The 15997-nt window shown below is 49.0% G+C and overlaps 2 protein-coding genes across 25 annotated transcripts in view; both read right to left on the bottom strand.

Annotated features, from left to right (window-relative positions):
- Positions 1-55: 55 nt before the first annotated feature.
- On the bottom strand, positions 56-6083 carry cab39l (calcium binding protein 39-like). Of its 3 annotated transcripts, XM_078099675.1 has the most exons (10): positions 5105-5326; positions 4401-4664; positions 3009-3138; positions 2758-2922; positions 2543-2661; positions 2284-2452; positions 2145-2204; positions 1910-1975; positions 1676-1819; positions 56-1575 (listed from the first exon to the last, which is right to left on the bottom strand). In XM_078099675.1, the coding sequence occupies exons 3-10, from the start codon at positions 3108-3110 to the stop codon at positions 1396-1398; spliced, it is 1005 nt and encodes a 334-aa protein (XP_077955801.1). In that variant the 5' UTR covers positions 3111-3138; positions 4401-4664; positions 5105-5326; the 3' UTR covers positions 56-1395. The 3 variants fall into 3 exon arrangements, with proteins under 3 accessions (XP_077955801.1, XP_040038325.2, XP_077955806.1); XM_040182391.2 differs by lacking the exons at positions 4401-4664; positions 5105-5326 and adding an exon at positions 5575-6083; XM_078099680.1 differs by lacking the exon at positions 5105-5326 and having other exon boundaries at positions 4165-4829.
- A 485-nt stretch (positions 6084-6568) lies between these two features.
- The window catches only part of mcf2la (mcf.2 cell line derived transforming sequence-like a), a 31996-nt gene continuing 22567 nt past the window's right edge, over positions 6569-15997 (bottom strand). For 9 of the 22 annotated variants that reach the window (XM_040197293.2, XM_040196728.2, XM_078099533.1 and 6 more), the window contains 27 exons: positions 15815-15931; positions 15581-15730; positions 15363-15487; positions 15170-15284; positions 14967-15086; positions 14440-14631; positions 14148-14339; positions 13900-14053; positions 13745-13797; positions 13541-13620; positions 13380-13446; positions 13188-13303; positions 13005-13074; positions 12832-12924; positions 12644-12736; positions 12441-12566; positions 12122-12343; positions 11944-12036; positions 11773-11851; positions 11605-11692; positions 11401-11501; positions 11079-11171; positions 10563-10637; positions 9259-9368; positions 9050-9162; positions 8851-8954; positions 6569-8736 (listed from right to left, as the gene is read on the bottom strand). In XM_040197293.2, the coding sequence (XP_040053227.2) occupies positions 8657-8736; positions 8851-8954; positions 9050-9162; positions 9259-9368; positions 10563-10637; positions 11079-11171; positions 11401-11501; positions 11605-11692; positions 11773-11851; positions 11944-12036; positions 12122-12343; positions 12441-12566; positions 12644-12736; positions 12832-12924; positions 13005-13074; positions 13188-13303; positions 13380-13446; positions 13541-13620; positions 13745-13797; positions 13900-14053; positions 14148-14339; positions 14440-14631; positions 14967-15086; positions 15170-15284; positions 15363-15487; positions 15581-15730; positions 15815-15931 (3021 nt within the window). In that variant the 3' untranslated portion in view covers positions 6569-8656. Of the gene's footprint in view, positions 8737-8850; positions 8955-9049; positions 9163-9258; positions 9369-9989; positions 10065-10562; positions 10638-11078; positions 11172-11400; positions 11502-11604; positions 11693-11772; positions 11852-11943; positions 12037-12121; positions 12344-12440; positions 12567-12643; positions 12737-12831; positions 12925-13004; positions 13075-13187; positions 13304-13379; positions 13447-13540; positions 13621-13744; positions 13798-13899; positions 14054-14147; positions 14340-14439; positions 14632-14966; positions 15087-15169; positions 15285-15362; positions 15488-15580; positions 15731-15814; positions 15932-15997 lie in introns of all 22 variants that reach the window. The other 13 variants (XM_078099568.1, XM_078099547.1, XM_078099539.1 and 10 more) reach the window with 6 other exon arrangements.

The following is a 15997-nucleotide window of genomic DNA, read 5'->3' as shown; positions in this document are numbered from 1 at the left end:
AGCATATTTTAAGGATATAATGTGTTGAGAAAATACCACAAGCGCGCACACAAAGCAAGGTTTCCCATCCTTTTATTTGTTGTCAAAGTGGTACAATCGCATCAATGTGTAGAACGAGAAAGAGTCGGATGTCCTGTGCGGATTCACCGGATGTGTCTCAACTTGCAGCATCAATTAAATCGCTTTTTTATTTTCACTGACGCGGAGAGCTGTTTTTACTTTACGCCGGGTTAACAAGGAAACATTTACAGGTTTAAAATTGTTACGTTCACCCAGATGCGCTCCACTTCTTTCTGTTTAAATATTTTTTTTGTTTAGTTTAGACATAAAACTTCAATGTATCAAGTGGGAAATAAACTCCACGTTTTCTTTTGTGACATACGTGCAAGTGTCGCCATTATAAAATGGAATTAGGAATTTTAGTTTGAGTCAAATATAAAAAGTTGCGTTTCAGTGTCGTTGATTTTGTACATTTTATGTGTCATTTTAAAATCAATCAATCAATCAATCAACTTTGGCCTCTGTGATAAGTCTGCAGGGTTCAAGTCAGCACTGCTTAGCTACGACCTGCGACCTTTGATCCGCACGGCAACCAAGGCCGCGAAATGTTTCAATCACGAGGTTCACTGCTCAATCACAACAAATATGTTCCTCAGAGCATATTCTCAATGACGCTAGAATTGAGCTCCCCCTGGAAAGATACTGAATACACAAAAAGAGGAAAGAGATAAGAAAAAATTAAAAAAACACACTCACCAAACCCAAAAGGCACCTTTCACTCTTCTCCCCCGTTTCTAACACATCAGATCCAAACCAGAGAAGAACACTTTGTCACAGGAGTGAAAGGATGCTCTCCCCTCTCACCAAGGAACCAAACACTGTACATGATGAAGAAATCAGTCTATAAAATAAAAATCGCCCTCAAGCAGAGTGAAAAAAATGTGATAGTTAACAAAAAGTATTTTAATATAATACAGAAAGTGCTAAAAGCCACCAGCAAAGAGAACCAGTGATCGATGTACCGAGGAGGCGCTTCATTTTAAAGACTTAAAATATCCCAAAAGCTGCGACCCTTTGTAGCCCAATTTCTTTTCGGAGGAAGCAGACTTGAGCAGTCGAGCCGATGAGAAGGTTGTTACCATTTTAATTTGCAGCTACTTCATTTAAATAGTTAAATGATCAACATTTTAGCTGCAACTATTCTCGTCTGAACAGAAAAAGGACAAAAAAATGTGCAAAGAGAAACATCTGTGACTGAGAACTACTGTTGCACAAGTTTTAAAAGGAACCAACAAAGTGAGATGAAGACGCGTGACGTCTTTAGTGTTTTGTTTTCTTACGGTCAACTTCCAATCAAATAAAAAGCGGGGTTGGCGGGCGGGAAGCGACGCTCCTCTAGGACGCTGGTTTCTTCAGATCCCGGATCTGTTTGATCAGGTAGGTCTTCTCGTCGTTGAACTGCTCGTCGTCCGTGCGGTCCTTCTGGAAGTTGCTCAGGAAGTCGATTAGTTTGGTCTGGTTCTTGAGCAGGATGTCGACGATGGGCTGCGTCTTGTTGGGGTTGGCGACAAAAACCTGAGGATGGTAGTGGGAGGAAATGGGGGGGGGGGTCACACATTTTTACAAACAAGATTTCCACAGAACAATCTTTGTCTGCCTTTGCTGCGTTTTTGACCTTGAAGACATGGAAGGCCTCAAACTGAATGTTGGGGCTTTTGTCTCGCAGCAGATTCATCATCAGCTTGAGGTTGTCGGGCTTGCTGATGTAGCGCGTCATCACGGTGAAGTTGTGTCTGTCCAACAGCAGCTCGCCCAGGAGCTGCAGAAGAGAGAGAGAGAGAGAGAGAGAGATGCAGCGACAGAATAGAACTTCTCCGATGGGATACGTGGTGTCCAATGCGAGTCAAACCTTCAGAGACTGCCTCTTGGTGACGTAGTTCTCAGAGTGCAGCAGCTTCTCGTAATCCCCAAACACCTGTGGTGACGGTTAGACACACCTCTCATTATAGATTACTAACACACTGAGGGATTCATATTATTATTATTATTATCGACAGCTTGAATAGGGGACTTTGTCCATTTGCATTAAAAAAAAACGTCTCCATCACATCCATTCCGTACTCTCCATTTAAATAATGACTCACGGCATCGTAGTGCTGCTCGAGGTAATCGGCCACGAGCACCTTGTGTCTCGTCAGGAGATCCTGCAAAAAAGACGCGAGTTACAAAACCGATCGAATTAAAGAGCGCGAGGTTGCAAAAGAAGAGCACGACCCGAGGTACCTTGAAGGTGGCGAAGGCGTCGGAGGCGATGTCGAAGGTGGACATCTCCACGTAGTGGAAGAAGCTGTTGAAGTGATCCGACTGCAGGACGACCTTGGCGAGCGGCTCGTGGCGGATGCACTCCCTCAGCATGATGCCACAGTTCAAGGCCACCTGGGGAGTCTCGTACCTTCCGGCGCACGGGAGAGCATTTGTGTCACCGCTTGGCAAGCCTTCCCACTCTGTGGAGGACGTGCGTGTGTGTGTGTGTGTGTCTCACCCTTTCAGCAGTATAAAGAGGACCTCTTGGTGGGAGCAGAAGTATTCCACGGTGGGGCTCCGCGTCCCGATCTGCCTCCTCAGAATGTTGTTGAAGATCTGACACACGTCCTTCTTCCCCTGGGGAGGCACAAAGTAGACGCGTGACCACCACCACCACCACCACGCCGCCGCCGCTGCTGCTGCTGCTGCTGCGTCTCCCCCGCCCCTCCTCACCTCAAAGTCGATGACCTGCAGGTTCTCCACCAGCGACAGCAGCAGGCCGCTGTTGTACAGCTCCTGGGCCAGCTGGGCCACCGTCTCGGTGTGAGGCTCCTTGTCGTTGCTGCCGTACAGAATCTCCTTCATGGACACCAGACACTTCGACACCTCCTCAGACGCCTGGAGACATTAAAGATGACGAGTCAGAGGAGGAGAGGGAGCGGTCTCGACAGCGAGGTGTCAGCGGATGACAGGCCCTTCTCTACCTTGTCCGTCTTCTTGTCCTGTTTGACCAGAATGGCGAGGTTGTCCTTCAGTGTCCTGACGATGTCCGCCGGACTCTTGTGGGATTTACCGAACAGCGGCATGGTGGACGGACACACTCGCCTCAGGGACCTGGATCACACACACACACACACACACACAGCAAATATAAAGGGAGCGTTCAATGACACGTTGGATGCAACCACCACAGTCTGGAAACGGATCAAGGACTCGTGAAGTGAAGGCGGGAGAGAGTTTGGGTCCATGTGACCGAGTGTGAGCTTTTGAAGGCGGCAGCAGCGACCGGCTCAGGAGGCGGCAGAGAGCTCGTGACTGCTAATCCCCCCCCCCCTCTCTCCCCTCTTAAATCCAACTTATTCCTCTCCATCCACCTCTGCTGCCACTCCTCCTCCCCTTCAGAAAGCCTCAAAAACACCTGTCGGTGCCTTTAACGATATGCATTCAACAACTCGGGTTATTATCGCTTGCCGTCGTGCCTCCGACGGCTACTGTCAATATTTGCCGAAGGATAAGCGAGCAGAGAGGGAGTGCAGCCATCAAAAGAGGCAAACTCCCCCGCTTTCTGATCCAGCCACGTAGTGCATGAGGTGGAATATCTCCACCCTGTCCTCTGGCCTCGTGGCTGCAGTTGTATGTGAGAGGCTCCCGACAGTGAAAAAAAGGCGCCGTGTAATCATTTAATAACGCGTCTTTGAGACTGTGCAGCCTCAGCGTCCCCTCGCAGCCTCAGACTGACTAAACGTTATGTAAGGGAATTTGTTTGGTCACAGAGCGAGCTGCTCGGTTGAGGTACAATCGAATCTTTTCAGCTGGAATTATGAAAGACTATTAGAAATACAGACTGGAGCAATAAGGTGACAATATCAACGTGACATGAATGAATCATTGCAGTCTTTAGATTCAAGCAGCAATAATAACCAGCGGAAGATTCGTATTCATGTTTTGTTGATGTGTTATAATAATCATTTACTCGCTCTTAAGCGACTTCATGAAGCTTCAAACTAAAGACCAACCGATATCTCTATGAGAATAATACCTATTTTGCTGTATATTGACTAACATAATAATCAATTCATTGTTTTATGCAAAGTCCATCATACACTCAGCCCGAGAATAAGAACATCAAAAGATCCCTACAAATGGTCTGCGGGGTCGTCGCACTGGGAGCTGGTGGTTTTGATGACTAATCAGATTCATTCCAGTCGAGCAGGAAACTTCTCCTTCACACCGACATGTCAGTCTGTTCTTCACAACAACAATCGGGGCAGATCCCGGCTCGCGCTGGAAACAGGTTTCAAGAATTCCTTGCACGTCCATGAACGCTTTTTGCAGCTTTCGTTTGTGTCGCTGTGCTCCTTTGAAAAGTCACTCACCTTAAGATGAAACCGAATAAAAGTCAAAACTGTTCAGCTTTTTTTTGTTTTGTTTTTTGATTTTGCAAACATCCAGGTTCGTTCCAAATTCTAGTTTGAACAGGTAGCTTGGCCACAGCGCCGGGTCCCGAAGGAGAGAGGAAACAAGGCTCTAAGCGTCAAGTACATCAAGGTGTCATCTCCGGCAAGCAGGTTGTCCTCTCCGAGGGGAACCAGGGGAGGAACACTCCCTGAAAAAAGACAAACGCCAGCTCGGGTCCATTCCTGAGAATGGTGCGGAAGGGAAAACAAAATCATCCCTATTTCTCAAACTTCAACGCAGCAGAACGTTTACAGACACACTGAAGATTCGGTTACAGCCCTTTGCTATTGGTTGTGTCAGAGCTGCGATCACCTGCTGCACGTCCACCTGCTTAGATAAACAGTGTCGTGGCTGAGTGAGGAACAACCTTGTGTAACCCAAACTTAACAGATGCAGTTTCCCATTGTAACTCCAACTAATATCTTATTAGTTATTAAATGCAGTTTTGCAATCCAAAAAGTGTCAACAAGGGTTCATATATTATTTCAGGTACCTATGTAGTTGTGCTTTATAAATCGAAGCATAGCAGATTTATCAATACTAATTATCAACTCTCAGTTAACTTGACAGCTTAATTGAGCATTAAATCACGTTTGACAGGTCTTATTGTGAAAAGCTTTACCGGAAGCTGCAATGTTTTTCTTCTCGCCAGCGTGACGCTGCTCGTCTAAAGTAACACAGCGAGGAGGAAAGAAACAAAAGACAAATACACGCACTGCGTTTGTGCTGCTGAAGAATTAAAACATCCCGCGAACGACAGCGTTTAAGGCACAAGTACAAACGAGAGGGCGTCTGACGCGGCGTGAGGCCGCACGAACAGTCCCAGACAACGTGATTTAACGAGGCGACACCCCTCTCGCCTCCGGCTGAACTGCCGTTTTGTTTGACAGGATTCCCGCAGATAATCACAACTGCCTGCGTCGTGTCAGAAAACAGCCGCTTCGGCGGCCACCGGAGAGGCGTCACTTGATAACGTTACACACATGTTAAGCCCGAACGAAGTTGCAAAAGACTTGTCAAGGGCGATAACATCGCCCCGTGGAGGTGGCTGGAGAGCGGCCGCTCTTCGGCAGGGGGAGCTACAGACGGTACCTGCGGCCGGGAGGAGGCTTGGTTGGGGGTATCCTTCAATGTCTGGACCGCTTCTGTCCCGGTTCACAGCGCAGCTGAGCTTCAGCGGTCAGGCCAGGGCTGTTTGTCAGCAGGAGAGTCCGCTAAAGATGTGAGCGATAGAATTCAAAATGTGCGGAATCTGTTAAGAAGCCAGTGCGAAATTCCATCTGGTCGCTTTCCAGTCAACTGTCAATCACACACTAACGAAGCTAAAAACTTCCGGCGTGAGCCTTCGCAATAAACGCTGCAAGGACGGCCGGCGGTTTAAACTGACGGACGAACAGGGGACGGCGAGGGTTCAATGACAACGGGTCCTGTTAACAGTTGAAATTCCACCTGTATTTATGAATTCGACCTACAGGTGTTTTGATTCTTACGACATTTCACTGTCGCGCACACAAATTTGCTTTGTAGAGGAAATTACGTCACTTCCGATAGGAGTCAGATTCCCACAAGCTAACTTTATATTTCTGTATCTTTCCAGCCACGGCGGAGTCTCGTTCGCATCCTCTCACATCAAGTCCTTCTACCCAGATTGCTCCAAATATTACCATAAAATGTGGTATTCAAACAGTTACCATAAAAGGGATTTATGGTAATTGAGACGATTTACTTCTTTTGAATTACCGAGATGGATAACTTAAGGAGAAAAGAGACTGGAGGTTGGATCCTATACATATTGGAATGCACCCCAGGACAACTCATAAGTGAACTGGGGGGAAAGAACCCATTGGAGGTCATATATCACGTGGTTAACATTACACGTCTGGACCAAAATACACACATACATGTCTTATGAATTTTAAACTGAGAAAATGTTTTAAATACTATTAAACTGATGCCATTTTATAGTATTTCAAAACGCATACATGCCTCACACTGGTCTAATTCTGGAGATTTCCAATTACAAATGGCATTGTTAATATTAATAAAATAAAATAGATTAAATTCCATTTAAAAAAGGCAAAATCCCTTAAAGGAAACAATTTCAGACTTTATTAAAGTTGCTTTACATTTTACATACAATTCAGAATTACATATTTACAAATATACACAGATATGTCTCATTATAATATATTTATATCAACACCATACTCCGTAGATACAATAGGAAAATAAAAGACAGTGGTTGCTGCAATGTGCTGCATAAAAAGAAAATATATAACCCTTCTCATCTCTCCAGCCTCAAACTCAAAAAGTAAAAACCATTCAGTAAGCTTTATTCATTCCATCATGACAGAACACTGACAAAGTTTGGTGCTCGGATCAGCTCCCAGGAGGGAAGAAAGTAAACTCTCGCAACATACAACGTTGCCTGGTAAAAAAATACTTTCCTTTTTCTGGGCTTTGACAAGAGAGGTTCACGAGGAACATGCCACAAAGAGATGCTACAGAGACACAAGAAGACTCACATAAACCACGCTCCTCCTCACAATGTACAGGCTCTCAAGGGAAACAATGTGAGGTATAGGGGACACACCTGTACAAGTGTAACATACATTTTCTCAGTCTCGCTCGGATCGACACATAATGCCGCTCACAGTTTAGCTCGCAGTTGGACCCCGAGAGGCCCGTAAGCGTCCTTTTTTTTCTCCTGGAAAATAATCTTTCTTTTCATAGGGAGGACATGTGTGGCTTTAGGTGAGAAATGTGGGGGTTAGGGTTCGTCAAAGACCTCGAAAAAACCATCATGAGCTATAATCATAGTCACAGCCGCGTGTAACAAAATCACACCTGTGATCCACACTGGAGGACTAATACAACCCGAGAGGCGGTGGTGGTTTGAATGCCACACCATGCTGCACTGTTCTCTCCGTTTGGTCGAGTCTTACACCTAAAATAAAAGATGGGGGAAGTTTACTCCCCCACCCCTGTCAGACTTTTCATGAAGTGATCCGACTGCATGGATGATGATCTTCTACATCACAGAGTGAGCAAGGTAACACTGCTGCGGGGCGGCTGGTGCAAACATGCTTGTGAAAGTCCCGGGCCGCCGGTTTAGCGGCGCCTGTGGGGAAGTGGCGCCCGTCCCACACCCGAGCGGGGGCCGGGGGCGGAGGGAGGGGACAAAGCCGGCTTCTGATCGCAGCAAACAAAACACAGGTGAGCGTGGCACTAAACAAACCAAAAAAAAAAAAAGCTGCAACGTTTCTGTGAAGGCGTGTGAGGCTCGGGGGTCAGTTAACTTGTTAGACATTATTCAAGCGGCTAAATGCATTAGGGTGACCCTGTAGCCTTCAGCGGAGACGTACAATAGTTGGATTTGTTCTGAAGCGACACCCACAGGCGCAACAACTCACGCACACACAAAAGTCGACGCGAGCAGACCACGCCCGCCAACGCAACGTCTCGGGCTTCCTGAGAGGGGAAATCCAGAGCACTTTAGAGAGCAAATCGCTCTTGAAAAAAAAAAAACTAAAAACAAATAAGAGGTCCAGAGGTTGTTGCAAAGCTGCCCGCTCGCCGTGTGAGTGATTTTACATCTGACTACCAGGTGGCGCCGTGGGTGACCTTCACCTGAAGACTACAAATCCAGCCGGGAGGCCCCGTTCAACTACGTGGCCCGCCGCCGCGCTGAAGGTTCCAGATGTTCACAGATGCCCCCAAAGCATTCCCCCCCCCCCGGTCTTTGCAGAAGGCTGCCACATTTCACAGTGAACAATTAATGTCTGACACCAAGAGCCTCGTGTGAAATACCAGCCAGATCGCATCTCTATCTGTGGACCGCCGCACAAGACTTGTGCCGTGACGTCGTCAACTTTAGGGGTTCAGGGTTAAGTGATGACTTTCTTCGAATCTGTCCACTTTAATGCTACATTACAAGAAGGTTGAAACATTCTCGACATTTAAAAATAATCTAAAGCGAGAGGTTAATCCTGCCCGCCAGAAAGGAGATAAAAGAATCAGATAAAACTGCCAGCATCCTCAGATTCTGTGATATTTCAGGTTGCTTTTTGTTGAACTCTGACATGACCGTTCTGTGTGATTAAAGCGAGTCGATCAATCCTCCCGTCAGCTTTGGGGTTTCCTGCGATATTCCACATGGAAGATGTTTCACGGGTCAGGGTTTGATGTCGGAGAAGCTGGTGTAGGTCTCGCTGCAGCTGGAAGAAGTGCTGAGGTTCCCAGAGACGCTGCCGTCTGCGGGACAAACAACAGCGGTGTTGGAAGAGCACACGGAGGCTTTGAGAAAAAGAAAAGGGCTTAGGAATCGCGCGCCTCCGGACCAAACAACAAAGCACGTGGGAAGAATACCTGAGCTGCTGAGCGACTGGGACGACTTGGACTCGGAGATGAGGCTGAGGAGGTTCGCTGCCGCCACCCAGCCCTCCTGACTGCTGCGGAGGTTCCTCACGAACCTGCAGAGGGTTGAACGCATCGTTGTTACCAGAGGTGTAAACATCTGTTCGTGTTGCAGATTGCTGCGTATTGCACAGAATCATTGAATCATTACCACTGTCCTTCCTCTCCTTCTCGGATTAGCTGCACCAGGTCTCCACTCTTGACGGACAGCTCCTGAGGTCCCGCCTTCTCGCAGTCCGCTACCACCGTATATTTCCCCGGAGCCTTAGGGTTCAAAGGTCAACAAAAGGCAAATCGGTTAGTGGTGGCAAATATAAATGTGGTAAAAAAATAAAAAGACGTCTTCAGATTCAGGCTCACCAGCTTCCTTCCCACTTCGTCCTCGGGGTCAGAGTTCATGGGGTCCTCGCTGCTGGAGTACCCATCATTCTCCTCTGTGGCGTCCACCGAGAGAGACGCCTTGTTCCAGCCTGCGTGTGAGGAGATAAGTGGAATACTGAGGCACGGGAAACACGAGTGACTGTGCAGCGTGGATAGTTGTGATTGGAATGTAAGTGAGTGTGATGTTTTCTGGAAATAAGAGTCCCAGTTACACGTACATCTATTCCAGAACATCAGATCAAAATGTTGTTCTGACAAATCAACACACACACAAGTTCAAATCAAACTCCTCCAAATTCCAGAGAACATCGATGGAGAAAGGTCCCAGTAAATTTCAAACCAGAGCTAAATCAAGAAGAGCTGCTGAGATTTGAATCAAGCGGACTGATTCAAAGCTGCCGTGGAAAATAAGTTCTCATTCTCAATATTGTTCACGCAGCACAACCTCCAACCGTAAAACAGCCAACAGCAGAAGAGGAGGAGAGAGATCCATTGGAGGTAGAGTAGGTAGCTTGCAGAAAACGGGGCCTTTTAGCCTTGAAGTGAGACTTAGAATGTTACATTTTAAAGTGATAGAAGGAGCTTCCACCATCTCAGGCCCAATGAGAGACATGACTCAGTACAGGCTAGAAGAAAGGAAAGTGGATACGCTGCCAACCACAAACCACAGCAAACCCCCACAGTGGCTGATCCCCATGGCGGCTCTGTACCTGCCCGCTTGTTCTGTAACAGACTAGAGGCGCTCATCCAGCGGACTCTGCTCAGAGTGACGTGGGGAGCCGGCTCTACAGACGGGAGGGGGGGGGGGACAGCCAGCGAGTCGGTGAGACAGCCTGTCCCGCAGTCAGACAGCTGGGTCAATGAAACGGACGAGGAGAAAGACCGGCAGCGGTGAACCCGATCCTCATCGCTGCCAGCAGACGTACGCAATCTGCCGATCAATTTACCTTCCCCTGTTTCTAGTCCGCGCGCTGCGCCGAGCTAACGAGCAAAGAATCTAATTCAGTGATCATTACTTTGACCTGAGAAAAAAGAAATGTCATGCTAACTGTGGGGCGAGTCAAAAACAGACTTCAAGGTCCTGCATATTCCCCTCACTCAACACATGTACCCTGCTGTGATGGTAAATGCAGGCCGACGTTATGAAAAGCAGCTCATACTGCCGGATTAGTGTTTGGTGTCACGCCGTATCCCGTTTCACGCTCTAGTGTCTAGTGATGGGAGGATGAATGACGGGCTCCAGTGTTAGATGGGCCCAGTATGTATATCGGACGACGATGTACCTTTGAACCCAAACGGCGTGGGGTCACTCTTGACCGAGTGGCGTTTGGAGCCGTGCTCGGGGCTCAGAGCAGAGCCTGGCCAAGCCGGCAGAAACCAGCCAAGAGAGGGAACAGGTGGAAGAGGAAGAAGAGAACGAAGCAAGAACACAACACTCATTAACTGTCTCAAGCTGGTACATGTTGTGAATAGTGTGACCTCCAGTCTTTGGTGAAAGACACACAATTGACACAGCCTTCTGTAGGTCTGGTGTTTCTTACAGCAGTAGCAATGTCAGTCTACCACCAGGAGGCAGAGTGACTGCAACATATCAGCGGTATTATGAGGCGATAGTTCACATTCACATAGTAACACAGCACATGTACGTACGCGTTTTTATTATAAAACTGATGATAACTATACTGGCGGAAAGGAAAACACTGTCAGTAACACTGTTACTTAAATTATGAGTAAGACTTTTCACTTGTTAAAAGACAGAATTCCATAGCTGAAATCCTCTCTGGGTCTGCCAACGTTACCTTTCGGACTCTTCAGATTGCTGAAGCCCTGCAAAGTAAAACGCTTTTTAGCCACTGAAGACCTGTCTGTGGTCGGACTGGTCACTGGTTCATCTGGAAATAATGGTTTGAAATGGAGGAAGAGAAAAAAAAAGGGTTGCAAGTGGGGAAATAAATATAGCCCCCCCCCCCCCAAAAAGTATAGTAACCGAGAGTCAGAGACAGAAGGATCCATGAAGATGAGGGTGATAAAGAAAAAGAAGATCAGTGAGTTCACTTTTAAGCGCTTAGGAGCATCTCCGCTGATTCGTTTCATCTCTAACTGTGAGCATCACACATTCACCTTTGTGTTTCGGTGAAGACGGGGAGTCAGACGCTGAGCTCGTCTCCGCCTTCTTCTCCTCTTGCTTCTTTGGATTTTTCGGACCACCGCTACGAAACGGACTGCGGACGAGAAGGAACAAACGTGAAAACTAGTTTTAAAAAGGCCTCTGATCCGTGGCTGCTCCTTCTGCGGCGCTATATTCAAACAAGACTTCAACCCCACCTGAGGGAGATGGAGGCGCTGTTGCTGGTGGGACTCGGGAAAACTGAGTCAGGGGTCTTCTGCTGACTGGCATCTGAAACATGAAGGGCTGTTGAAAGTGGGTACGTTGAGGCAAAAAGAAAAAACCGGGACAAAGAAACCCAAAAGGGTTTGCGCAGGTTACGATACCTCTGAAGGCTTTGAGCTGCTGGGTCAGAACTTTGCGGATCTCGTTCACCCACGATGTTTTGATCTCCGCCGTCGGAGCCTGGATTGAGAAAAAGCAACGTTCAAGCGGCATTAACAGCGTGTGCGGTTTTCATCTCAGCGTATCGGAGCGCCGAGGCCGACCGAGCTCACCTGGACTATGAAGACTTCGTCTCTGGAGTTGCACCAAACCTCAAACTTCTTGTTGTCCCCCTTGGCGCTCTCTGTGATGCCCACCGCGGTCATCTGAGAGGAGAATGAAGCCACAAAGTCAGCCCTTTCATATTGAGTCCAAAGAAGAAGAAGAAAAACCTGACCGCCGTGACCTTACACTGAGGGAGTGCTTGAAGCTGTACGACGGAGCCTTCTCGTAGCCCTCGCCGTTCTCCTCCCTCCTCTTGCAGAAGAGCAGCGCCTTTTGGTGCAGGAACAGGTGCCTCTGCATAGGCTTGAACCGGGCCAGGTCTTTGACCTTGGCGTGACCTTTTTTGTGCTCCGTCCACACGCTGAAGGAGCCCTGCATCAGCAGGCGGCCCAGATCCGACAGGTTACCCTGAAAGGGGGAGGGGGGGAGAAGACGGACAGAGTTTTATCCTGTGAGTCGTTGCAGCGAGCGGCCGCTCGTGATCATCGAAACGCGGACCGCAGACCTCGTATCCCGTTATGGCGATGAGATGCATGGAGTCATTGACAGCCTTCAAGATCCCCAGGATGGAGGAGAGCGCTTCCTGTAGGTCATCACATCCGTCGCATCCCTTGCTGTACTTCAACAGCTCCTGCGAACAGAAAGTGGGAATACAGCGAGACCGAAATAAACCTGCATGGGTACAGGGTGAAAAACAGCACGGCTCACCTTCAGCAGGAGCTGGTACTTGGTTATTCTCTGGACGGGTTTCAGGAGGTAGGAGTCCAAGCCAAGTTTATGCTCCAGCTTCTTCTGGCACTCCTGGTTCACAAAAACATCCACCCACGAGGATGCTTAAGAGTTCATCGTTCTTAGAGGCCACGCGGGAAGGAAGGGAGTCGGGGGCGGAGGGTTACCTGGAAGAAGGCACAGTCGGAGCACTGTCTCCACAAGCTCTCAGAGCGGGGTTTATTCTGGCAGTACGCCTCGTAGATCTGCAGGTCCTTCATCTACAGAGAGACGTTGAATTAGGTACGTCATTGACTTGACTTTTTCTTTTCTTTAATTGGCTCGTTTTACGTCTGCTTACCCTTTCTAAAAAGCAGCGGCCAACTAGCTCTGGGCAGTCGGTGTACGCTTCTAGCTCTTTTAGAAACGTCCTGGAGACAAACATCATGGAGGTTTAGAGTGGCGCTCGACTTTCACATCTGTATTGTAATCGAGAAGCTGGAGCGAGCAGCTTAGCTTAGCATAAATGCGCGGCGGAGAGTACCTCTTATGAAACTGGTAGATTTCAGACATGTTGCCAAACAGGACGACCTTCTTGCTCAGCAGGGTGCTGGGGATGAGGTGAGCCATGGCTGGGTTGTCCATCTCAGCCGCATATCCCTGGAGAGGAATATTGAAATGCGTCACACGGCACCGACTTACACGCCAGCCGTCCTTTGTGGTGACCGACGCTCACCTCCAGCACACACAGCAGCTCCTCCACGTACGCCCTCTCCGTCTCCAGCAGTTCATTCATCACGTGGCTGCAACACGGCAAAACAGAACCTTCCGTCATTACGGCATCGCTGCGTTCTCGACTAAGGCTCCGAGGATGACCTTTGACCCCCCTCCACTTACCGCCGAAGCACTGCCAGGTTTTCCTCCTCCTCTGACAGAGAAGCATGCCCGATGCCACCGTTATGTGTGGGAGAGTCCACCTGTACGCGCACACATTCTTATGTAGTGTTTGACTAAACTGCTCATGATCAATGAAGGAGAATTCAATTTAATTTGGTTTAAATATTGACTGCCAGTGAAATTGATTGATAATTGAACAGTTACCTTTTTGCAGATTGAATTATCTGCAGAGTATCTTCTCTCTTTTCGCTCTTGATCTGAAGGACGGAGGAAAAAAAAAAAAAAAAGAACACTTGTAAGGATTTAAGGATCATGTCTTCTTCGTTAAACCAGTCGATTGATTATTGATCCAGGCTTACTGGGCGAGGAGAGCGGCGACTTCACTTCAGGTCTTGGGGCCACTGGCTGGACTGGTCTGGTCTGTTTGGCGGCGAGTTTCTTCAGGCTGACACGTCTCTTCTCAAACATCTCCTGGACTGAGCTTTGCTTCTGGAAAACCCTCTCCACCTGGTCCTGAAGGGGCCCGAACACAATCCCAGTTATTGCATCAAACTCAAAAAAAAGGAAAAAAACAGAAATTCACCAGTCAAATCCATGTCCTACCGACCCTGAGCTGAGTTGTGAGCACCGCTTCATACTGGCAGCAGATGGCGCTGCAGTCGGCGATGGCGTGTAGCGGCGCCGTGTCCAGGTATCGCTCCAGCTCTTGCAGGGCTGCTTCAGCTCCATCCTGAGACTGACAGCGGTCCACTGGCTGACTGGCCAGCAGGAAGATGCCCTCCTCGCACCACCGTGACGCCTACGAGGAAAAGATTGGCAGGAATTCTAGACCACAATGTCTGGAAAAATACCTCCTTTTATTACCTGACCAAAGAAAACGATCTGACCCACACGCCTACCTTCTCCAGAGCGTGGTGGAGCTCCATCGCCCTGAGCAGGAGGTCCTTCTTGCTCCTCATCGTGGAGCTGATCTCCTCGCACGCTCCCCGCAGCTCGCTGCACTTGGGCCTGATGGAGTCCTCTGCGTAGTGGGAGTTGTCTATCAGCCTGTCCCCCTCACGCGCCAGCGACAGGGCGCGGTCCAGTGCGTCCTGTTAGGACACATCGACGACGTCTCGTCCTTAATATATCGGAAATACAGAGGGTTCCCCTAACCTGCCCCAGTTTGTCCTTCTCCGCAAGTAGTAGTCTAAGTAGAGCGTTCATTATGGAGCTGGACACGGCGGGACACGTCTTTGTACGAATCAATCAACCTCTTATGCATCTCATGTGTAGCTTGTGCGGCGAGTGGGGGATGGGGACAGGGCTTCACATTGACTATATTGGCCATATGGCTTTGAGGATGCATCCACGGTGAAAGTGTTGAGCATGTGCTGGGTGATGAATCACGGCTGTGTGTGCGTGTGTGTGTGTGTGTGTGTCTTACACATGCTCTGTCCTCCAGTCCGCTGAGCTCCCGGAGGACGTGCTCGGCGTGGGCGGGGCTTACGCTGACCTCTGAGAACCCCGACAGCCGCTCTGATGTCACATCGAGCTGGCCGCGCACCTACGAAAAAACACGCACGCAGTTAACGTGCTGCCGTCGAGCTGTCCAGAGCAACGCCCCCCCACCCCAGGAATTCAACTCACTTCACGGAAGTGCTGTTCAAAATGGCGGAGCTGCAGACACTGCTCCAACTTGGTGCGGTGACGCTCCCAGAAATCGTCAAACGCCGTCTCCGTTTCGTCCAGCTGACCCAGGAGTCTGAGAAGGGGGAGGGGGGGGGTTGATTCACTGATTGGTTCAGGGACAAGTCAGTCTTTTGCATTCATCTCCTTATACCTCTGTACGGTAGCTAGGTTTTCCAGTTCATCGCTGGTCATGCCGTATTCGGGGTCCGTCTGAAGAGGCTCGTTTATACACTCCAACAGGCGTCCCCCTTGGGACAGCGCTACCTGCAGGTCCTCCTGAAAATCCAAACAAATCATTTTCAACACTCAGCAATGACTTCCCCGCCCCCCCCGAGCACACCTTGGGATAGAAAGAAAGGCATTTGTGACCTTCATGTTATCCTTCTTCAGCGTGTGTGCCTGCAGCAGGTTGGTGGTGGCCTCGGCATCGTTGGGCAATTCGGTCTCGGCGAGCTCCGTGCCGAACGCCTGCAGGGTCTGAGCCGTGGTCTTCACCATGAGGGCGAACGCCTCGATCGCCTGCGGAGGGAGACGTTCAGGTGGCGGTGCAACACGACGCAACGGTGCCTACGAAGGAGGAGACCTCGCGTGGGGTGTACATACAGTGCGGTGTGAAATCCAGCTCTCGTGGCGGTATTCCTGCGTTCCTCCCAGCTCGGTGGTCAGCTGTCCCGGGTCGATGTAGGCATGGAGCTCAGTCACCGAACTCAGCATCACCACCTGATAAACACACAACCAGCTCAGTATACAAAGTTATGCGTTAAAAACGCAACCCAGCGTAACGTA

Source organism: Gasterosteus aculeatus, chromosome 1, assembly GCF_964276395.1.
Source record: "Gasterosteus aculeatus chromosome 1, fGasAcu3.hap1.1, whole genome shotgun sequence".
Classification (NCBI taxonomy): Eukaryota; Metazoa; Chordata; class Actinopteri; order Perciformes; family Gasterosteidae; genus Gasterosteus; species Gasterosteus aculeatus.
The sequence above is the reverse complement of the archived record's forward strand: the minus strand, read 5'-3'. Positions and strand labels throughout refer to the sequence as shown.